The sequence below is a fragment of the Protopterus annectens genome, chromosome 11.part0 (genome assembly GCF_019279795.1).
Source record: "Protopterus annectens isolate FY-2018-M chromosome 11.part0, PAN1.0, whole genome shotgun sequence".
NCBI lineage: Eukaryota > Metazoa > Chordata > Ceratodontiformes > Protopteridae > Protopterus > Protopterus annectens.
In genome coordinates, this window is record NC_056745.1 from 1,157,704,710 (window position 1) to 1,157,728,982 (window position 24,273).

A 24,273-nucleotide genomic window follows, 5' to 3' on the forward strand; every position below is an offset into this window, starting at 1 on the left:
CTTACATAACAAATAGTCTAATTTGTTTTTAGAGACTTGACATTACAAGATATTCAGTATGGTACAGTAATGAATATTTTGATCACAGCCCAGGACAAATGGAACTGACTTGTGACATGGTTACTCCAGTTTGGTTAGCAGGAAGTTACTGATTCCTGTTTGTTATGCATCTATAGAAGAGATATGAAGTAATAAGTGTGAATACTGTTTACCTTAGCAATGGTAGTCAGACTCTGACTTTGCATTGGGATTCTAGTGTGATACTTTTTATTGTTGTGAGAATTTGGTATTCTAAGGAGTGTGCCATATTTTGTGCAACCTGAGTACTTGATTTTGTTTGCAGATGGGTTCATATCTCAGATATTTTTATTTTAAGATGTTTGACAGGTTGATTTATAGTATTACTAAGGATGGTGCTAACTTTTATTTGCTTTCAGAAATAATTGTGGACTGTACCACTTTTTCTTGAGTAAGGAAGATATTTTACAGAATCTTTTTTCAAGATTTTTTTCTGACCATAACAGATTACCACCTTCATACAGAATTATCTTCCAGCATTCAGCAGTAACTGGCATTCCGGTGTTGTGTAAGATGAACAGTAATAGTCTAGGAGGATTCCACTGGAACTACATTTATTTGCTTTGAAATTAGAGGATATTGTGTGTACTCACTTAATTGAAATTTTTCTACTACCGAGAGAGTTGGAACATCTTCAGGTGTGTCTTTGCTTGTGAAAGCCAAATGACTCAAGTCTAATTAGTTGATTTTTGATTATTGTATCGGAGGCCTTCGAGACGTTCAAGAGTAAGTCAAGTCAGTACTACTACTTCATTGACCTTTTTTAATGGATTATTTATTTATTTATTTATATTTAGGTTAGGAAGGACAGTATTTACAAGAGTGGCCTTTCCAAAATATGTGCTGGGTATTGTTTAGCAGTTTTTATAAACACACATACTTATATATATTTGTGAGAGTTGTTGCAGACAATATGTTGTGAAGCTTTGGCCAGGATGTTCGTAAAAGCAATGATGAGACTAAACTTGTTTGCTTCAGATTTCTGGGACTTGTGGATCTTTAACTCTTAATGTAGGTAATGATGGAATTTGCAGCTGAATTTCGGGTAAAGAGATCCTGATGAACCAAGTCTTTTGAGTTTTTTTTAATGTACGGATGCTGGCCACAGCTAAAAATTGGGTACGAGTTTGGATGGGAACTGTAGACAATGCATGGAACTGAATTCCTTGAACTATTTTTTTTTAGTTTTCTGTTGTTTCTTCTCCACTTTTTGTTGGTGTAGTAATAGGCTATTTGCGGTATCAGGTTATGCTATTTTTTTTCCCAGTAGCTTTTATGTAATGTAGTTTTGAGTTGATCAAAGTTGAGTAAACCTTTCTGTATCCTTTGGATTGTTTTTACAAGTGTTTCTTTATAGGTCTGTGTTCACCTTTAATTTGATTTTGGTTCATTTCTTCCAGACTCTCCCGCTCTTTCTGTCATTAGGGCTTTCAATTCATCTGTCATCCTGAAGTGAGATTTTTAATTAAACTGTAAATGATTTGGAAGGGACTTGCAGTATTTAGCATAGTGTGTAATATGTTTTTGAAGTGATAGTTCTTCAGTGGTTTGGGTTTATTTCAAAGGACTTCACTCTGTTTGGTATTTTCCCCAATTTCCTAAGTCAGACTGGGGTATTGGATCACCTTTCTCCATCTCTCTGTTTACTGCCACTCTCCTACCTTTTTTGACAGTCATGCCTGACTGTCTCAGATGTTGTAACAAACTCCATCTCTTTGCTGGATGCCCTTGTTTCCTCTAACCTTAATTCTTTTTTTCCCCAAATTATCTAAGCCACATTGTCTTCTGCTTTCTTCTTGTGTTTGTTTGAATGTCCGTAATCTGTTCTATTTGACCTGTGCAACTAGATCTACTTTGTTTTTTGCCTTGATGTCCTTTTTTTCTTCATGTGTCCCACAGTGTGCATCCTAATCCGTCTTCAGGCACACCCATCTCCATCAATTCTAGCCTCATCAACTGCTTTGGTTTCACTGCTCAGGTTTCTGTACCATACAGTAGTGCTGGTCATACCACTGTTTAATTTACCTTACTTTTCAGCTTCTTTGGCATTCTTCTGTCACGCATTATCCCTAACACTCTGTGCCAGTTGGCTGCAGCCCCAGTGACTCTAGCTTTGACCTCCTTATTCAAGCTTGCCTTCTTCGCTGTTGACCTATTTACTTTATTTTCCCTTCTGTCTCAATTTTCAGCTTCTTCTGATTTCTCCCATTTGCTGCCCTGACAACTGTCTTGTCTGTAGTCAGTTTCATCTCATGTGCCTTCAGTTTTGCATTTTGTTCTCCTACCATTTACTGGAGATCTTGTTCAGAGTCTGCTTGGCTTGTAATGCCACATTCTCTGCATACAGCAGCTTTGTTTAGCTGTCTGCTAATGTAGTCCGTCAGTATGAATAATAGTGGCTCAGAGCTGAATTGTGATGTACACCTCCTCCTGCTGGGAACCCCTTTCTGAGTCTGAACACTTTTTCTACTTGTGTCATCGGATCCTTGTACATGTCCTGAAAACATTGGTAGAATTAGTTTTTTTTTTTTTGGGGGGGATCTTGTTGGACTTCTCCAAGTCTAGGAATGCCTAATTTGGACTCTTTCTTCATCTCTAGATTCTCCTCAACTGTCTGTCTGTAAACATGGGTCTATACTAGAACATCGAAGTTTCAAAACCTCGAATGTTCTAATATCGACACCTATTCAGCGAAAGCTGAAAATATCGAAGCAACAGAAAACCAAATTTTTTCCTGAGGAAAGAATTCAGTTGTCCGTTTCTGTTGCTTCGGTATTTTCAGCACTGTGGTGGAACGTTACGGGTTGGGTTCAGGTAAGTGTGCGATTGAGTGCGGGTTAGGTTAGTTAGGGCTTGGGTCAGGTAAGTGTGCGATTGTGTGGACGTGAGGGTTAGGGCAGGGTAGGTGAAGTTAGGGTTAGGGTGCGGGTGAGGTGAGTGTGCGATAGTGATGGACCTTAGGGTTAGGGTTTGGGTTAAGGTAAGTGGATAGTTAGTGGTGTGTGTATAGCTTAGTGTAGGGTTAGGTGTAAGATTTTAGGTGTATGTGTGTGGATTGCTGTTTGTTTGGTGTGCTTGTGTTGTGTGTATGTGTTTTGGAACAGCAAATTCTTTCCCTAGGAAAAAAATTTGCTGTTCTGTATGTTCGATGTTTTCAGCTTTCGCTGAATAGGGGTCGATATCAGAACATTCAAAGTTTTGAAATTTCGATGTTCTAATATAGACCCTGTAAACATTAGGTTGGGTATGTTGCATCCTGATCTGAATCCAAACTGCTCATCTCCCATATTGCTTTCTACTGCTCTGTGTATTTGTTTGTCAAGCACCCTCTCCAGTGCTTTCATGCAGTGTGACAGGAGGTTGATGCATTTGTACTGCCTACAGTTGTCTTTGCCTTGCTTGCCTGATGGTTTCTTTGTGCCATCTGCGAAGTCACTTTCTGGAAGCTGGTAGATTGCCATTGCTGCTTTGTTCTTTTCCTACTGCAATTGCTCACTTAGCAGCCAACCATTTTTCTGTTTTAACCTGGTCCATCTTTTCTGTCTCCCACTTTTTGTATGGGCTTACCTTGGTTTCGTATCATGTATGTAAGATGTTGATTGATGGAATCTGATAGGATTGTAACAGGGGTTACATTTGCTATGTTTGAGACAAGAAACTAGTCAAGAGAACGTTTTCTTTTTGGTAGTTGACATTATAAGTACTACCTCCTTTTATTTCTCCCCAAACATCTTTATTAAATTTTCACATATGACAAAGGCATTCTTACATTTATGTAAATGAAAAACATACAAAATAATACCACTTTTGTTGCATACAGTTTACATCACAGACACCATTGAAAGAACTGATGGCATAATGATTAAGGTGTTTACCTTGCAGACACGAGGTGCAGGGTTTGATTCTCACATGGGGTACTTGACTAGGCTTAAAGTAGCCCACAAGGACAGTTAGCCTAGTACTAATCTATGAACCTATGAACCTATTATGCAGTACTTATAAACAATCCTAGGGTCCCCAGTACCTTTATTTATTGAGTGATTGATTGATTGATTAAGTCCAACTAGCCTGGGATCCTTTTTTCAGCAGAGGACTGGGGAGAAAAGCTCCACAAAAATGTTTTACATACATACAGTGTTACATAGTAGTTGGAGACAGTGTTATGCAAGCACCAGCTAATTTACATGCAGTGTTACATATTACTCGTAGACATTTTCAAAGTGGAGCATGATTTAGTGGTACATAATTATCAATAGTTTTACAAAAATAATATTAGACACATTTCATAGCTTTCTGTGTACAGTAGTTTAGGTAGCAGCATGGTTGATTACAGAAAGTCTGTGGCTTCTCAGCAGCGGGCTTAGGTCAACTGGTGCCCTAGGCCAAAGGACACCACTATGCTCCCACCACACCACCTGGTGCCCTCATCCTGGTCAACCTACACCAAATTACCACTGGAAAAGTGCCCCTGCTAGAGCAGTGCTCTAGGTGGCCGCCTAGTTGGCCTATGCCTAAGGTCAGCTGTGCTTCTTAGTGAAAGAGGAAAACTTGTAAAAGTAGAGTGTGGTTAAAAAAGCTTGGTTATAGATAGGAGGAAGAGCTTCAGAGAGAGAGTGTTAAGGGAAATAGAGAACATAAGTGCTATTTCAGATAAAGGTAGTCTGTAGTGATGTGATTTTTGTTTTATGATTATGGGTGAATTTATCCAGGATTTGAGCATGAGCAGAGCCAGTTTGTGTTTAGGTGCTGTCTTTTAAGTTGTGTTTTGAAATTTGGCAGTTTGTCTTGTAGTTTGATTGGGTGAGGGGTAGAGTTCCAAAGTTTTGAGACATAATTAGAGTGTAGGGAATCGTCAGCATTGCTACTGGATTTTGTTACTATCGAGAGGGATTTATTATTTGATCTTGGGTCTCTCTTACAGAAGTAGAATTGGAGCATATTTTGAAGTGCAGGGCATTTTTCTGGTGAATGGATAAGTTTGGGAGTGGTGACTACCTTAGCAATACTTAAATGTAAGTTTTTTAGTGCAGTACAGTGGTGGATCCTGTGTGGGTTGTTCTTAGCAAACTTAACTATTTTGTTGTACCCTGTCTCAAGTTTTAGCTTCTCCATGTTGTTCAAGTCAGTAAGTATTGGAGATGCATATGGTGGAATTGGGAGCAGATAAGTTGAAGATGGGTTATTTACTAGTGTCCATAAGATATGGTTTGACTCTATAGAGCGACATTAATCTCTTATGTGCTTTTTTTTGATAGTCTGAGGTAGATGCTGGTCAAATATTAATTTTTCGTCAGTTAGTACACCTAGCAGTTTTGTTTGGGAGACTTTGTATTTTGGTGGTGTTGAATGAGTAAATGTGAAAGGAGGATTTTTACAGAAGTATATTTCTTGGGCATAAAAAGCATTCATTTGGTTTTGTTGGGATTGAGGAGTAGGTGTGAGGCAGCCAGGATTCAATTGCAATGAAAGAGTGTAGGGTGATTTCTTGAAGTTTTGAGCGGAGCAAATGAGTGGTGAATCATCTACGTATTGTATGATGGTGGCAGGATTGGTTCCTGTGAATAATTTGTTTGTAAATATATTGAATAGGAGCAGTTCTGGAATCAGCCCTTGTGGTACTTCCACATTGACTGGTAAGAATGGCAAAAATTCCTGTTTTCATTTAACAGCTTGTTGTCTGCTAGATACGTAATTATAGCATCATGTCAGGGATGATTGATTAAGACCAAGGGTGGATAGTTCAGACAGGAGTTTCTGATTGGAGACTGTATCAAAAGCTTTAGGCAGGGCAATGAAGAGGAACGAGACTAAGTTGCCTTCATTTCTATTTTGGTTGATGGTGAAACTGAAGAGGGCAGTTGTACTGTGACTGGGACAGTAACTATGTTGAGTGTTGATTAGGAGGTTGGCTGTGAGGTGGTTAATGAGTTTGGTATGGCTGCATATTGCTAGTGTTTTGGATACAGGGAATAGGATAGCTATGGGTTCTTTAATTTGAGAATTATGTTGAGCTTCTGTCTTTGTGTAGGGGAATGATGTAGTTCATTTTCCATGTGGCCGGAATGTGGTATTCTATTATTGTATGGTTTATAGGATAGTCAAGATATTCTACTGCTAGTTTTAGATTTTCAGCCAGTTGCTAATTGGCTGCTAAGGTAGTTGGTTTTAGCTTGCCAGGTATTTTTTTATTGGGGAGGTTTGGACGGTTATGAGGGAAAATCCATTGGTGCTGGTACCTAGATCTGCGGTGGAGAGAGGGTTCCTGTGTATTTTATTTAATAATAGAACAAAGTTAAAGAAGTAGGTGTTGAGTTGCATTGCTCTAGTATCGTTAGTGGTTTGAAGGGTAGGAGTGGTTGACTGGCCAACTGGAGAAGTTTTTTAATGGAGGGTTGAAATAATTTGAGATTGTTTTGGTATTTGATTTGTATCCTGCAGTTGTAGGGCTGTTTATCCTTTTTGATATGTTTTGGTAGGTTTCTGAGCTGTCTAAAATCCAAAAGTCATTCCTAAATTTTATTTTTGTGCCATAGTTTCTCTGCTTTGTCTCTGTTTCGGTAACTGTCTAGTATATCTTATTGGCTAGGAAGCTGGGTTTTATTTTAGTTCTAATTGAAGCAGTTTCATTTAGGATGTTAAGGAAGATATTATCAAGGGGCAGTGTTTTTAATATATTCCAGTTGCAGATCTGAAGGGAGGAGATGACATTTTTTTTTTTAAAGCGTTAGATTTCATACTTCATTGTCATTCAGATTAAAACAGTCTCAATGTGCAAGTTGGGAGGTGGTCAGTAATATTGTTGGGGAAGCATCCAGTATTTATGGTAATGGTTTTACTGGTCAAGATCCAGGCCAGAGTTGATTGTCTAATTTTTTTTTGTCAATTTTTGTTATGTTCTGGATTAATATGGAGAAACCATGTATGTTTAGAGTTTGTAGGATTGCAGACTTGCACAGGCTTGCCAATCAGTGTTGAAGTTGCTTGTCATGATTATGGTTTCTTGATGAATATTTAGGGTTATCCAGTGGAGTATATCATTGATCTTGTATTTACAAATATGGCTGCTTCTTACACACCTCCATACATATCATCTTCCCTTGTTAAATTGGACCATAAATTACTGACCTTTTTTCTTTAAAACAGGTGATGCTTCCTTTGCAAATATCTCTGTGTTTAGGGACTTCTCAGAAGCAAAGCTGCTTCAGTTACCTGATGCCCTAAAGTTCACTGCAATCCTCCGATGGAACATGGATCCCGTTGTTAAAGCCATTGCCTATGCATTTGACTTCTACTCCCACTTAAATAGTTATGTTGATAACGTAGTCTCTATCTACTCGAACTAAGAAGTTTAAAAAGAACCCCCTGTGGTGGAATACCTGTACAAATAAATTGTTATGAGAAAGAAATTGCTTAATACTCGAGATATCTCATTCTACCTACCTTTAAAGAAGACTTAAGCAAAGTAGTAAAGAGCTTAAGGGAAGCATTAGGAAGCTCAAAGCTAATAGCAAAAAGTTTAAGGGAACCAGTAGGAAGCTCAAAACTGAAACTAAACTTAAAATTGCCACCAAAATCAAAAAGTGACTACAAATATTTCTTTAAGTATGTTAGAAGGTTAAGAACTAATCCTGACAATATTTGGACCTAGTCCATAATAATACTGCCCACTGTGACCCAAAGAAAATAGCTAATACCCTAGCTGGCAAATACAGTGCTTATTTTACTCATCCCACAGTTGTAGCTATTCCATAGATACCACAGTCCCAGCCACCCACTTTACTGTGGAACAACCTGTCTCAGCCCTCTCAACAGCTAAAAACCCCTCATCCATGGACCTTGATCACATAACAGGTTGCCTCATTATCAGTACTAAATATGGCCTATATAAACTAAAAGGTATTGTAGTATGGAGATGTGTGGTACCAGTATAATAATGGTGATGGTGTGCTTAGGTGACTGTCTACAGGTAGTAAAAGATGAAATTATTTGAAGGAGTGTCACTTTAAGTGAATCAGGTTATGTTCCTGTGTGATTGTGAAGTTGTGGGATGCTGTGTGAGGATGTTAGCTGCACCAACTTTTTATGACTTGTGTTTTAGAGCCTATAATTAGCTGACTGTATCCAGTGGAAATGCAGTCCTAATTATTTGATTGCAAGGTAGTGTGGTTCATCTTATGTTAAAAGTTTGAGTGTATTTTGGTATCCATTTATGAGACTGGGCTGTTTAAAAAGTTTACTCTACTGACTGATTTTAGATAGTTGCAAGCTACCATGATGGTTTTCTGTTTTTCACTGTGTGTATATAGTGTACAAGATTTATTCTTTTCATTTCACACTTTGAGGTTGAGTACATCATCAGCTTGATGGTTTCACAGCCCTATATAAGGTCACCCAGTCACAACCATTAATGAGACCTTGATCAGAAGGCGGCTTCCACTGTGGTAAATATTTTTCTAAATTTGTTGCAAATCTAAGATGTTCTGCAGTCCTATCTCGCCTTCATTCTTACATATGGGTTCGGAGCCAATCCTCGGCTCTGACTCTGCCGATTACAAAGCTCGAAGTCTCCAAGTTGGCTCGTGGCAAGGTAAGTATCCCACAATGCACTACTAACAATCCTCAGATCTCGTTTCCCGCTCTACGAGTTTAGAAGTGTTCTCTTTCTTGGCCGTGGCTAAGTTGGAATATTTTTTTCTTCCAATATTTATAGTGTTCTTTTTTACTGTAAAGTTAGTTTATTATTAATAGCGTACTGTTAACTTGCGAGTAGTTAGTGTGTTTTTTTTCTGAAGTTTTATTGCTAATTGTTGTTGCTAATTGTTGGCTGTCTCTTCCACAGGCCTTCTTTTAGTGGTATTCCTTCGTTTCTGTTGTGCTAGTTATTGTTAATCTTTCTCAGGCTTAAGTTCATTTTTAGTTAGAGGACCTACTTTTGCCTTACTCTTGCTCGTTTATTCTCTATCTCGCCTATCCTTCTGTTCAGGGCTAGGCCCATTTAAGTTAGAAGACCTAGTCCTCTATTGCCTTTTTCCCTTGTGTGTTGTTTCTTGAGCAGGGCTAGGCCCGTTTAAGTTAGAGGAAGTTGTCCTCTCTTCTTATTGTCGTTTCTTGCTGTCTAAACTTATAGTCTGCTGTCATCGTGGTAGGTATGTCTAAGGAAACTAAAGAGCATAAACCTTCGGGTTTTAAGAAATGCCTAAAATGTTCACAAAAAATGTCCCTGACCTGACGGGCATAGTATTTGTTTATTGTTTGGGAGCCATACATCTACAGGAGACACGTACTTTTTGCCATTCTTTTAGTTCCCGGGTTCTCCAGGAAAGGAAGAACAAACTGATTTTGAAAGGTCTCCTTAAACCTTCCTTTGAGGAGGATTTAGCTAGTTCTCACTCCAGGTCTCCCTCTTCAAAAAAAGAGAAGGTTAAGTCTGTGAAAAGACAGTCTCCGACACCAACTGACAAATCAGGACCTCCAGAAAAAGTTGCCAAAGTTGACAAACCTTCTACCTCTTCAGCTCCTGTGCCTTCGGAGCTGGTTGAGGTTATTGATATAGACCTTCCAGTTTCAGCCCCAGGTTTTTCAGACCCTGAAGCTGAATCCATACCTTGGAGCCTGTCAAAAGACTTACTACCGATATCCCCAACACTTAGATCTCCAATTTTGCAGAGATCTCGATCCCCTGCCTTGTCTTCCAGATCCTCCAGGAGTCTTTCTGATGAGGATGTCGAGAGGGTGGTGCGTAGACTTTTGAAGTCGGTGCTAGCAAATTTATTTTTGGCTCAGTTCCAATCTGTTCCGGAGCCGTCTAAGACCGTATTACCTGCTTCTGTTCCTCCTCTGAGCCATGCCGGTCTTTCGGAGCCAGATCTATCAGTGCCATTTGTTGTGTAACCATCTGTTCCAGCACCCCAAGTGGCTTTCTTGGAGCAGAGTTCTGCTCCGACACCTTCGGTGCCTCCCCTGGTGTCTAGGAGCCAAAGCTCACCAGTCGGCCCTGAACAACTTCAGTTCCAAGCCTACCTGTCAATGCGTCTGCTCGGCTGAGCTCGGAGCCTGGATCTGTCTCGGAGCTGATCGCTCCGGAGCCAGGGGCTACTTTCGCTTCTTCGGAACCAGTGGTGTCCTCTGAGCTGGAGGGATCTGCCTTCAAGATGATGAGGAGCGTGCTGTCTAGATCTTCAGCTCTACACAAGAGTACCAGTGTTCTTCCCCCTCAAGCTCCAACCTCTGTCTCTCAGCACCATCTCTCTCTCTCATGACAGCAGAGACCCGCAGCCACAGGAGCCCCCCTTAGGTGGCCCCCAATCTTCCAAGACCTCCCCAGAATACCCTTCTGAGGAGCCTCCTCGGAAGAAAACTTGCAAGAGGAAGTATGTAGACTCCCCTGATGAGTCCATCACCTCTGACACTGACCTCGAGGAGTCAGAAGGGTCCCCTAGGTCGTCCTCTGATGATATCTCCTTCATAGATATCCTAGAGATCCTGAAACAGAGAGGCGGCTGGCCCACTGTCACCCCTTCTGATGAGGAGTCAGTGTACCCTGAAGGCTTTCGGGTCTCAACCTTCAGCCTCTTGGGTGTCCACCTTTCGATGAGCTGTTAGATTTGGTGAGTCGAAAGGTGTGGGAAACTCCTGACACCGTGGAACCAGTCGGTAGAAGTCCGAACAAATTCCTTTCAGCTCCTAAGGAAAAAGAGTTTCTGACCAAAGGTGTGCCTGTAGATGCCATGGTGGTGGCAGCAGCCACAAAGAAGGAACTAGCAGAGACATCCTCATCTGTCCACCCACCGAACAGTGTCTTGAATGATGGACAGATACAGGAAGCGTATTTTTTCTTCAGTGGCTTTTACACTCAAATCACTGAATTACCTCACCCTTTTCACTAGGCTTCAGAGAGATCTCCTAAAAGAGCTGGGAGACCCTCTCCAAGGTACTTTAACTGAAGGAGTCCCTGAGAAGGTTACTGCTCAGTTGTCCACCTTAAACTCTATTGTTAACTCCTCCATGAGGCTGATATCTTACGCAGCAGATGGAGTGAGCAGGGCAGCAGGTTCAGGAGATTACCTTGGGAGACACTCCTGGATGCGCTTGTGTAACTTTGCTGATCCCTTCAAATCTACATTTACCAGTGTCCCCTTTGACAAGTTCCTCTCTGTTTGGACCAAAGGTAAAAGACACACTCACCAGATGTGAGCAGGAAGGGAAGACTCTCTCTGCCGTGGGAGTACATTTTTCCATCCCTTCTAGACCATACCCTAAAGGTCAGAAAGGGGGGGAAATGTGGTTCAAGAAATCTCAAGAGATTTTTCCCAGATGCACAAGGTGATTCCTTCTCCAGAGGCAGAGGAGGAGGAAATAGTGGTAGATGTCACCCTAGAGGCAAGGGGGGATTGGGTCCGCAAAACCAGGTTGACAGCGATTCTTTTCGTGGATGCGTCCCTATCACCGCTCCTGAAGTGAGGCCCGGCTGTGCTTCTCTGGAGTCAGTCGGGGGGGGGGGTGTCGCTTATCTTTGTACACAGAAGCCTGGCACAACATTATACAAGACAAGTGGGTATAAAGGATAATTTTCCAGAGGATACTCCATACCCTTCTCTTTCCCACCTCATCTAACCAAGAGAATCCCAGATGTTCCACCCAATCGCAGGGATCAAGCAACTATAGAAGTCCAAAAGTTGCTCCAAGAGAGAGTCATCCAAACCGTCCCCACAGACCAGATAGGATTCGAATTTACTCCAGATTCTTTTAATGCCAAAACGAACAGGGGACTGGAGGCCCATCTTGGATCTCAGTAAGTTAAATGAATCAGTGAAGAAGTCCAAGTTCTGAATGGAAACACTGCAGTCTATACTCCCTCTGTTAGGGAAAGACAGTTGGATGTGCTCCATAGATCTCCAAGATGCGTACTACCACATAAAAATGGACAGAGCATCAGGGAGTAATTTATGCTTCCGGTTGGGAGCCAGTCATTACCAATTTCTTGCCCTGCCCTTTGGTCTCACCACAGCCCTCAGGGTGTTCACCAAATACATGGCGGTAGTAACGGCTCACTTGAGACGTCTTGGATTCCAAGTGTTTCCGTACATGGACGACTGGCTCCTGACTGCCACCACCAGGCGTCTACTTCTACAAGCCAGGGATTCAACCGTCCTAGTCTGTACTTGGCTAGGCATCACTATAAATTGACAAAAGTCTGTCTTGTCGCCTTCTCAGTATGTGACTTTTATAGGCGCAGAAATAGACGGTCGCAATGATGGCTCACCTTCCTTCAGACAGAGTGCAAAATCTAAGACAAATATACAGCCTGCATCCCCATTACAAGGTCAAAGTGAAGATGGTCCTCAAACTGCTGGGAGCATTCCGTTAGCCAGACTACATATGAGAATTCTACAGTGGCTACTTTTTTCCCAGTGGTCTCTTCAGCAACTGCCTCTGTCTCATCCCATTTTAATAACGGAATCTTGCAAAAAGGACCTTCGTTGGTGGATTCAGTCCAGTCAGCTAACGATAGGGAGACCATTCATTCCTCGCCAATCCATTGTTACTGTGACCACAGATGTCTCCCAGATAGGGTGGCGCCGGCGTTATCTAGGAAGAACAGTCCAAGGCACATGGCAAGAACACGAGGCTCACTTGCATATCAATGTTCTAGAGATGAGAGCAGTGCTATTAGCGTTGCAAGCACTTCATGACTTTCTTCCTCTAGGGACAGTAGCAATCCAATTAGACAATATGTCAGTGGTGTGGTATATAAACAAACAAGAGGGGACCAGATCCTACCCCCTATGTCGAGAGGCTCTACGTGTTTGGCAGTGGGTGATATCTTCCCAATGCTTTCTAGTTGCAACACATATCCCGGGGAGAACAAATGTGATGGCCGACAAGCTCAGCGGGGCAATCTTGATGTCTCACGAGTGGTCTCTGAATCAGAAAGTCGCGGAACAGATTTTCCGCAAATGGGGACAGCCTTGCTGTGATCTGTTTGCCACCCCAGTGAACACCAAATGCAGCAGTAACTTCACCCTTATCCCCCCAGGGGAGACACCGAGAGACACACTTGTCCACAATTGGCCCTTGGGACTTCTTTATGCTTTTCTTCCCTTTCCGCTAATGTCAAAAGTTATCCAGAAAGCAGACTTTGGGAAGCAGAATGATTCTCATCACTCCTTACTGGCCTCGTCAGATTTGGTTCCCCTTTCTCGGGGCTCACCTTCTGGATGATCCATGGACTTCTTGTCCCAATACCAGACCTGACACATATGTCAGGCACGTTCCATCCCTGTCTCCACACCCTCAACTTGACAGCGTGGCCGCTCCACTTCCATCCGTAGTCTGGCTTCATGATTTCTCCCCTGCGGTTACACATATCCTGACGTCATCTCATAAACCTTCTACAAGAAAATTGTATGCTAGCAAATGGAAAAGATTTTCTCTTTGGGCACAAGCTAGGAACATAGAGCCATACACAGCCTCCATTCCCTTAGTATTAGAATTTCTAACCAAACTTTTTCATCAGGGATCAGCTGCTGCTACAATCAAAGTTCAGTTAGCAGCTAATTTCAATTTTCATTTGGGGCAACATGAACCTAATCTTATGGCTCATAGATTGTGTAAATCATTTTTAAAAGGCACTACCTTACTAAGACCTCCTTTTCAAGAACCTATATCTCCCTGGGATTTAAATTTTGTTCTTTCAAAACTTACCTCACCACCTTTTGAACCTTTTACATACATGTGATTTAAAGTTCCTTTCATGGAAGACCATTTTTCTGGTAGCCATTACGTCCGCCAGAAGAGTGTCAGAGCTACAAGCACTCTGTCAAACCTCCTTACTTGGTATTCCATAGAGACAGAGTTTCCCTTTGTACTAACCCTTTCTTCATCCCCAAGATTTGTTCACAATCAAATATTAATTAAGCTGTTGAACTGCCAGTCTTTTTTCCAAGTCATACAAACAAAGCGGAATGTAAGTTTCATCAGCTTGATGTACAGTCCGTTAAGGTTCTATCTGCATAGAACCAAAGAGTTTAGGAAATCAGACCAATTATTTATATCTTTTTTGGAAACGAGAAAAGGAATTCCAGTCTCCAAGATAATGTTATCAAACTGGATTTCAAATTGCATATCTTTTATTTACTCTTCTAATGGCAAAGAACTCCCATTTAAAATTAAAGTTCATTCCATCAGATCTATATCCACATCTGCTGCTTTTCAAGCCAGAATTCCAGTGGACAGTATGTGTGCAGCAGCAACTTGGGCTACCCCCCTCATACCTTCATTACTCATTACAAATTGGACTTGGCCTCCAGGGATAGAGCCTCTTTTGGTTCCACGGTTCATATGAGTATTTTCCCATGAGACACCCGAGAAAAAGGTGCTAGGGACCCTGTCCCATATATAAGAATGAAAGCGAGATAGGACTACAGAACATAAATTTATTTTATTTTTTATTTATTTTACATTTGTTGACCGGGCTAGTCTAACTGGATACATGCCCATTTTCAGTAGAGGCCCAGGGAGATAAGCTCCACTTTAACCTAAATAAATCAAGACAAACAAACAAAATTCCATGCATATACTTGAAGAATTTCTTCATCAACTTGAGTTATACAGTACTAAAAATATACAGATTGTGACTACTGAGTTTAATAAGGTAAAATACAGTATTATTACCAAGGGAAAGAGATGGATATTCAACATTAGTATATTGGGTATGAATGTGCCTTTATAAAGATGTAAATTAGTTATGAAAAAGTGTATAACACTGAGAAGTGAGATAATTATTGAATGTATGTACATGAAGTAATTACAGTCATGGTGAAAGAAATAGATTGGTTAATATACAAGGTGGAAAGATAAGAGCTCACTGAAGAAGGCAAAGGTTGTTAGTAGCATACTCAGTGATAGCATCTTGGGAAATAAGATACTAAGAAGGGGGTGAGGGATGGATTTGCTAATACTGCAATGTGGGTTATTGGAGGAGAGTTATAGAATAATGTTGTATTGGGGGGGGGGGTTACTCTGGGTTAGTACAAGGACAAAGCCATTGTGTTTTTAGTTGAATCTTTAGTTGCTTTTTAAAGAGTGGTAATGATGAGATAGATGTAAGTTTAGTGGGAAGCTTGTTCCAAATCTTCCCCACTGTATTAGAGAAAAGAGAATCACCTGCCTTGTTGTGGGATTTCTGGATGGTAACCAGTAGTTTATTTGCTGAGCGAAGGTTAGTAAGGTTTGTGTAGGTGCAGATTATGCTACTGAGAATAGGAGTATTACTAGGCTGGTACAGAATTTTATGAGTAATGGAGAGTTGTTGAAATTTTAGCTGGTTATTTAGTTTAAGCCACCCTAGAAGTTTGAGATTTAGACAGTGATGAGTTCTAAATGAGGACCCACTAGCAAACCTGGCAATATTGTTGTAAGAAGTGGACAATTTGTTTAGGTTGCTTTTGGAAAGATTAGTATAAACTGGTGAGGCACAGAAGAGCGTGGAGATTAGATGGGTCTGGGCAATAGTTCTGGCTTCTGGGGTGAGAAAAGGTTTTATCCTATATAAGGATCCAAGTTTTCTCTTTACAATTTTAATAGTGGCATTAATATGTGAGTCAAAGTTGAGGTTGTTGTCAATCAATACACCTAAGAGTTTTGTAGTTGGGTCAGGAGCTATGATTGTACCATCGATAGATGTAATAGAGAAATCTATTGGGGTGGATTTAAGAGTTGGAGTAAATAGTAATAGTTCGGTTTTTTTTTTGGCATTAAGGAGGAGGCGACTATGTTGGAACCAGTTTTCTACTTGGTTAAATACTGTTTGGGTGATGGACTGGAGTTCAGATGGAGTGGATGCTTTACAAATCAAAGTGGAGTCATCTGCGTATTGTATGCTGGTAGGTAGAGGTAAATTAGTAGAAAAGTCGTTAATGAATATGGAGAAGAGTAGAGGTACCGGGATAGAGCCCTGAGGGACACCAAGGGTAATAGGGAGCTGTTTGGATAGGTTATTATCCCAAAGGACAGCCTGCTGTCTATTGTGCATATAGGATTTGAGCCATTGTAATGCCTGTGTCAAGTGAGAATGAGTTGTGTATGTTGAGTAGTATTTGATGGTTGACCATATTAAAAGCTTTAGAGAGGTCAATGAACAGAGCAGAGGAGAGCATGTTATTGTTGCGATGTTTATTAATGCAGTTTGTAAAGGATAGGAGAGCAGTGGTGGTACTGTGGAATGGTCTAAAACCATGTTGACAGTCAGCTAGAAGGTTATGTTTGAGAATGTGGTCAAGAAATTGTTGATGGATACATTTTTCTATAATTTTGCCTAGTGGTGACAGGGCTATGTGCCAAAAGTTAGAGAGTTCAGTTGAGTTCCCTCCTTTGTGAAGTGGGATTATGTGAGAGATTTTCCAGAGTGAGGGGATGGAGCCTTCAGTTATGGTTCTATTGATTAGAATAGAAATGGGATAGGCAAGAGCTTTTGCTGCAGTTTGAAGGTATTCAGGTGGTAGGAGATCAGCTGAGGGGAGTACAAGGTTTAAGTTTATGAAGTAGAGTATATATGAGGGCTGTAGGAATAGGTTTTAAGTGAAAGGTAGGTGGTACGGTAGTTGGGGAGGATAAGAGGGTAGGGGTTAACAGGTGGTAAGGTGTTAGCTAGAGATTGGACAGATTCAGTAAAAAAAGGTATTGAAAGCATCAGCAATCTGGTTTGGAGAGTTTTGGGTGAGACCAGATGGGGTAGGTGTTTTGGAGTGGCCTGGATATAAAAGTTTATTTATGCCTGACCAGAAGCTTTGGGGTTGATTATGGTGATTTTGTTGGAGTTTAAAGAAAGTTTTTTTTATCCTGAAGTATTGATTTTTTGGTGGCATTTCTTAGCTGTCTAAAGTACTGCTGATCAATTGGGTCTTTAGTGCTTCTCCATTTGGACCAGATTTTATTTCTTTGTAGGATTTGTTGTCTGGTTACTTTAGTGAGCCATGGGGCTGATTTGCATCTAGTTCTTATAGAGTGTGAGGGGGGTGTGGAATTCTAAAATTTGTAGGAATTTGGAGTTAAAATGGGATACTGCTTCATCAATTGGCAGTGCCTTAAGGGTGACCAGTCACAGGCTTGAAGTTCAGCCCGAAAGTTGGCTGGATCAAAATGTTTTCTGTTGCGGGTGATTTTAAAGGTAGTTTGATTTGGGATAAAAGATTTTTGTCCAGATAGGTTAGTGAATGGTCACTAATATCGTCAGGAAGGATACCTACTTTGTAAGAGAGAGGGTGGCTGTTAATTAAGATCCAGTCTAATATACTTTCTTTGCAGCTGGGTTTATGGATTCTGGTGGGGGTGGTAATAGTTTGCGAGAAGCCATAGAGGTTTATATGGGTTGTGGGTTCTAGAGTGGTACAGGTGTTCCAATCTATATTAAATTCGCCAAGTACAATGGTTTCTTGAGGGAAGGATGTTGAAAGCCAGCAGAGGATACTTTTCTAAGATGCTAATGTTATTGCCTGGGGGAAGATAGGAGCATATTATGTATATAGATTTAGTGGTATTGAGCTGGAGCTTGGAGATAAGAATTTCCACATTAGTTTCTACTAGTATGGACGTGACCTGTAAATGAGATTTGTGCAGTATTGCTACCCCACCACCCTTTTTGGTAGTTCGGTCTAACCTTAAGATATTGTAACCAGGTGGGAGTATTTCATTGTCTTTTGTAACAGGTTTAAGCCAGGTTTCAGTTAAGCATAAGATATCAAAAGAGTGAGTATCTAGTAGAGCGTGTAGTTGGCTTACTTTATTGTTAACACTCCTTATATTGAGATGAGCTATGAGTAGAGAATTTGTGGTTGTACAGGGAGTGAAGGGGGGAGGGGTGTGTTAGGGTGTTGTTATATGGTCCTGGATTGGGATAAATGTCCCCATGAAGGAGAGGATGTCTGAGGACTATATGGATGCTTCAGTGGTTTATTGTAATTAGGTTGTGATTTCCTATATTGTGTGAATGTGAAATGGGCTACTCTGTGGTATTTAGGTGATAGGTTGAGGTGGATGTTATGTTAGAATGGCTTTGTAATTCCAGCTCATTTATTACTAATGTTTGTTTTAGGGGTTGGTGAGATTATGTGAATTGTAGGTTTTCATAAAAGGTGAGAGTATAGGGAATAGAAAGGATAGAAAGTAGTGAAAGTAGGAGAGGTAGTTTTATACGAATGTATAAGTTAAGGGCATGGTGAAGGAGATGATAGAATCAAATTAAGAATTAGGAGGTAGGAGTAGAGAGAGTGTGGAGTATTGAGTTATGTAAGAGGTAATTGAGAGTAATTGTTAGTATGTGAGTGGGTGTGTAGATGGTAGGCCTGTAATGAGTTGTGGAAGACTCTTGGATAGGAAAGAGGGGTGTGTGGCTTTGTAACTATCAAGGTAGGACCACTGGGGGTGGGTGGGAATTGGGGGTAGGGTAGGGGAGCGGAGTGAGCCCACAGGGCGAACGGAGCGGGTTACAGAAGGCAAGTGAGAGTCTACAGAGACGATCAGGGAGCAGCAGACTCCTGAGGCAAGTTAAGTATATCCAGGTGAGTAGAGTATGGTAATGCAGGAGAGAGGTTGGGAGAGTTTGTGGAATAAAGGGAAGAAAAACAGAGTACAGTTAGATAGTGGGAAGAAGAAAATTTAACAGTAGAGTGAAAGTAGCAAGAGGATTAGCAACTAGTCAAGGGATAAGAGATGTAAAAGTATTAAGAGTAGATATTTGGGAAGGTGGAGTACAGGGTGTAACCCTAGACTGGAGTAGGGTGCCACCTAGTGGGCAGAAAGTATATTACACAAAGGTATAAATATTAGGTAAAACTAGGAGGAGGAGTTACAGATAAAAGGTAAGGGGAGAAAATAGCAGATTGCTATTGGGGTGTAGAGGAGAAAACTTTGCTGCTGGTTTCCCTGCTCGCTAGCTTAGTTTCTTATTGGTACTAGGTAGGTATAAATAAATAATACAGCTTAATAGGTAGGTCCAAGGTGGAACATACTTTTAGTCCTTTTGGTAGCTGGGAACACAATATGAGCTGGGGCAGCAGGTTTCCTTGGCCAGACGTTGGGATGGTAGAAACAAAAACAAAATCAGAAAGGGGTCCTGAATGATCAAGCAGGTCCCTTAGTATAGGAGTAGAGAGTTTCTTGGTCCTTTTGGTAGCTGGGAACACAATATATGAGCTGGGGCAACAGGTTTCCTTGGCCAGACGTTGGGATGATAGAGACAAAAAAAAAAATCAGAAAGGGGTCCTGAACGATCAAGCAGGTCCCTTAGTATAGGATAGGAGGTAGAGAGATTAGCACTAATCCTCTGGGACCAGGGACACACAGCAGGCAACCAGGGCAATTACAGGGAGAATAAAAACCACGGAAAGAACTTATGTACTCACCATAATGTTCCATGTTTGTAGTCCTTCTTGCCCTTCATTCTTACGAACCCACCCACCTACCCCCGTCCATGTATCCTTGGAGGATCTGGAGACAAGATAATGTCTGTCTTCCTTAGAGTTGGAGACCTTTCATCTATTGTTTTTCCTTGTGGAAATGCTTCTATATCACTATTATAGACAGCAGCAAACAAGATCTGGGGATTTAGTAGTGCATCATGGGATACCTACCATGCCACGAGCCAACTTAGAGACTTTGAGCTTTGTAATCGGCTCCGAACCCAAATGTAAGAATGGAGGGTGAGATGGACTACAAACGTGGAACGTTATGGTGAGTACATAACTTCTTTTTTTTTCACATCCATTAATACTCTACCTACCTATGAGATGAGAAATGATGAAGTGGGAAATTAACTCAACTGTCTATATGGCGTTATGTAATTGTAGTGCATTTAATGGAGAATAGGTTTCTCAATCCTAGAAACAGTGCATTTCTTTACATATAAGTTATGTGAAATGTGGAAGGTATAATAGTGTTTTGTTTTAAACACAGGCTGCAACATCAGAGTGCTCAGTTTGTGTATTCTCTGAAGGCCAGATTTCTTGCACTTGGAAACAACTAGTGTTTTTTTTTTCTCTTTCTTTTCTTTTCTTTTCTTAGTGGCACTTTGCCTCACTGTCTGTCAACTCTCAGTCCCTTCCTAGCCAATTGACCTGTTTGCCAAGAGTCAACCAGTAAGGGCCGTCATCTAGGTATCCATCAGGGATGATTTGCTTTTTCTTGTTTTCTTTCCCCGTTTAACCCAAACTTGTATGCACCTTGTTAGGCACAGGGAGAAGCATACAGTGGGACATCCACAAAAGATGTCCCCTAACTTTCACAAGAGACATTTCCTTCAAGTGATCCTGTCTGTCCCTTCACAGTGGATGTTGTGGTCTTTACAGTCTCTGTGAGGAAGATCACACCACCCAGTGTTACCCCCAAGTGAACACAAATTCCTCTGACCTCCCAGGACTCGTGAGCAAGCCATGCCTTTCAGTCTTGTCCTTCCCTGCCTGGCTCCTCCACTGCTGGGGCCAGTAATCAAACCCCAGTTATTTTGGTTCTAGTCAGGGCACCATACTTGTGTGACACACAGCCAGACCTAAGCAATGCATTTATTTATATGTAAGTGACATACAATGTAAAAGGGATATTAATACTTTAACACAGTCTGAAACATCAGAATGCCCATTTCACTTTTATTAGTATTGAGAGGGTTAACTAAATGCATGTATGATTAGTTCAAGATTTTGCATCATAAAGAAAAAATATGGAGTAAGCCTTGCAACTCTGTATCCCAGACTAAAAATAAGTGTAAGATTTAGGGGATTTTTCTTTAGGGTAATTTTCCCCACGTTTTGCCCCTGCTGTCAATAATCAGCCCCTTCCCAAAGTCTTTTGGCTTATTCATGTCCATCAGCTGGATGGGGAAATGACCTTGAGGGTCCATCATTACAAAAGCCATCAAGGATGGTTCAGGATGTTTATGTTTAAGTTTCTAGTAGCTGCACACATTCAGAGAAGGAGGGGGCATGCAGTTGGCTGACCATGGAGGATGCCACGTCACTTCTGCAAAGGGCATTCCTTTCAGGCGGCCCTGCCTGTCCTCTTGAAGCATGAGTAGGGTTCCCTAGTCTCCACTGGGGAAATCACACAGTCCAATGTGCAACTGATTGCACACAACTCTCCCCATGTCTCTCTCCCTACCTACCTACCTGGCTTCTCCAGTGGTAAGACTGCTAATCAAACCAGATAGCCAAGGTTTTTGTAAGGGTTCCCTCCATTTGCTCTATGAATCAGGGCTGATTTTTGCTATTTTCCATTGTAACATAATTTTGCTTTACTACTGGTGCCATTGTTTTTTTTTTTCTCAACTAGACGGTGATGTATTCTTTTTATTTACAGACTTTTACTGTGTATTTGAAGTACTAGTCGCATGTTTAAATTTATTTAGTTTTCAGTAGTAGACCAATGTGTATTTGAAGCAATGACATTGCTCATGTTTTTCAGTTCTTTTTATTTTATTATGTTTTACATATTTATCAAGGACTACTTGGTATATGCTTGAACAAACCACCTGTCTGAAGTGTAAGCATATTATGTTCTCATTGATGGATCCTTATTGGTTTATTTGGAAACCTGATTTATTACTTGAGAATAATTACCACATAATTTCATTCTTGTGTTCAAGCAGTGAAGAGGCAGACAGGTAAAACTGATGTCTGCTTATTAGAATAATTTTTTTTTTTTTAAGTCATTTGTATTTTAGCTTATGTAAAGTGGCTACAATTACAAACTTTGATTACGATTTTTTTGGATTGTGTGTGTGTCTATATAGCCTCGTAGACTTAGCTTAGTGTTTCTGTAATATAAGGCTTTAGGTGAGCTTATTACAAAGTAAAGAACGAGAAACATTAAGACATTGCTTCATGTAATGGAAGGATCCTGCTCCTTTTCTTATCTGCCTTTGTTGTCCTTTTACTCATTTTATGTATTTTTGCCCATATAGTTTTAAGAAGTGAGCAGAATAACACTATTTATTTGCCACCCCGGTTAAGCAGTATGAAAAGGGAGAGTTTAATAGTAAGCTAAATGAATACAGCTTAAACTTTTCTTTATCCCTGAAATCAAGCACTTAGTGTATTGTTGCACTCAGCAATTTACCTTTTAGCATCATGCAACATGGTTCATAAAGCGCATATTAGCATTTTTGCCCAATTGGCAAACATTTTTCTTAATGTTAGATTTAAACAGCACTCGTTTTCACTGCCCTGATGCCATTGAAATTTAAAGAAGATCTTTAATCTAATCTCAGTGACATTAGCTCGGTGAAATGTGTCCATAGACTTTAATGTACATGTTCTGCACAGCATTAGAAATGCATCCATTAAAGTCCATGGAAGAGCCCTTAACTGACATCACTGACAGAAATTCTAAAATTATTTGATTTGTGTTTTGAATAAAAAGTTAAAGCTTTTTATTAAAAATGTGGCCTAAATAAATGAAAAATGACTAGGGCAAAATGTATTTTGGCAGTTTACTTATCACATTCTGGGATGTACTCTTAAAGTGTACACGTTAACTGAGACAGTGTTCTATAGTATGTGTAAAGATATTTGAATTCATGGGGTTAGTTTTGTTTACTTGCACAAGTACTCAAGAAATGTGCATAACTATATTCTCCTTTCTTTACTTTTTAAGGTGCTGAAATCAGAAGTGTTTGCACAGAAGCTGGAATGTTCGCTATTAGAGCACGTCAAAAAATTGCAACTGAGAAGGATTTCATAGAGGCTGTAAATAAAGTGATCAAATCTTATGCCAAGTTTAGCGCTACTCCTAGGTACATGACATACAATTAATATGGATTGGAGAACTGCGGTTTTCATTATTGTTTCTCTCATTTTGTTTCCATAACTTTACATCTTACAAACATACTTTGAATGATGTCCTTGCCTTGCAGTACAAATAAATTTTTAAATTACATTGTGTCCTTTATTATGTACAGATAAGGAGTATATGTATGATTCTGTTAAACTGCTTGAAACATTCAGGCATTGATAAGCTATAATACTTGTATTAAATGTGCTGGATATTATACTGTTATGCGCATACTCTGTTTCCTCACATTTTTGTTTAGATGCAAGAAAGCCATAGCTTGATTCATGTTGCGTGGAGGAGTTACAGACAACATACCAAAAGTATTTTTGACCAGGGAGGATATCTTTGTCTTTTGCATCTCTCTGATTTTCCCTTCTGACACATTCGTAGATCATGCCTGCTTATTTTAGACTTCTTATACTTGGTGAGCACAGGCCTTCTTTTTGGGAGCCATGGGTAGGCCGAAGTCTGTATCCCACTTATGATCAGTGTGGTAGGTCCATTTTGAAGGGTGCAGAGGTTCTGTCTTCAGAGAGAGGATTGTTGAAGCCCACTCTCTTATAGTTTCTCCTCTGATTAAGCTCCTACTTAGGAGAATTCGTCTGGCTCATGAGGTTCACAGTAGGCTGTTCTTTTGCTGATGTCCTTCAAGGATGCATCTGCAGTCCTTACAAATGGGTTGTCCTGTCGTCAGGCAGGGATTCCAAAGTCTGGGTCTGGCCTCGGCTGGTGTCGCACTTCAACCCGGCGTTACGCCATAGCTGCAGTTATTCGGGTATAAAGGCATCAGCCGACGCCATTTTCCTCAGTCTTCTTTGCCGGCCGGCTCAAGCAGAAGCTGTTCGCAAGTGCCGGTCGGTCAGAACCAGAGATTACTACTACCGAAAACTACTTCGAAGACTTCTAAAAAGCTAAGTACCCCATTGGGGACTCTTTCTTGCCTCAGCCGATGTCAGAAAAAGTGAATAATTGTTTAACTTGTGGGAAACAAATACCTCATAAAGATTTCCACTCTTACTGCTTACCTTGTCTAGGCCCAAACCACGCCGCAGCTTGTCTAGCCTGTGCTTTTTAACTAGACGCCGGTCGGAGTTTGCTGAGGAGTTTTATATTATGCCGCCGGATCCTCCGACTTCGCAAATTTCTAAAACGCAAGGAAAAGGACCGACACTCGCGGTCCGAGGTTTCAGCGAAACCGTGTCTCGGTTTCGCTGAAACCGAGCAAGCGGTTCCACCTTCAGCCGAAATCTTCCTCCAGCCGAGGCCTCTACTAACCTTGTGGAATCGGCTTCTGATATCCCACTTACTGTTACAGTTTCTCAGGAATTATCAGACACTATTCCCTTGGATATTTCAACCCCTGCACGTGGAGCTGCT

At 40.8% G+C, this 24,273-nt stretch overlaps 1 protein-coding gene across 2 annotated transcripts in view; it reads left to right on the top strand.

Annotated features, from left to right (window-relative positions):
* The window catches only part of LOC122815755 (26S proteasome regulatory subunit 7-like), a 435,881-nt gene extending 412,880 nt beyond the window's left edge, over positions 1-23,001 (top strand). For both annotated transcript variants that reach the window (XM_044088518.1, XM_044088517.1), the window contains exon 12: positions 22,720-23,001. In XM_044088518.1, the coding sequence (XP_043944453.1) occupies positions 22,720-22,877 (158 nt within the window). In that variant the 3' untranslated portion in view covers positions 22,878-23,001. The remainder of the gene's footprint in view (positions 1-22,719) is intronic.
* The last annotated feature ends 1,272 nt before the right edge of the window (positions 23,002-24,273 follow it).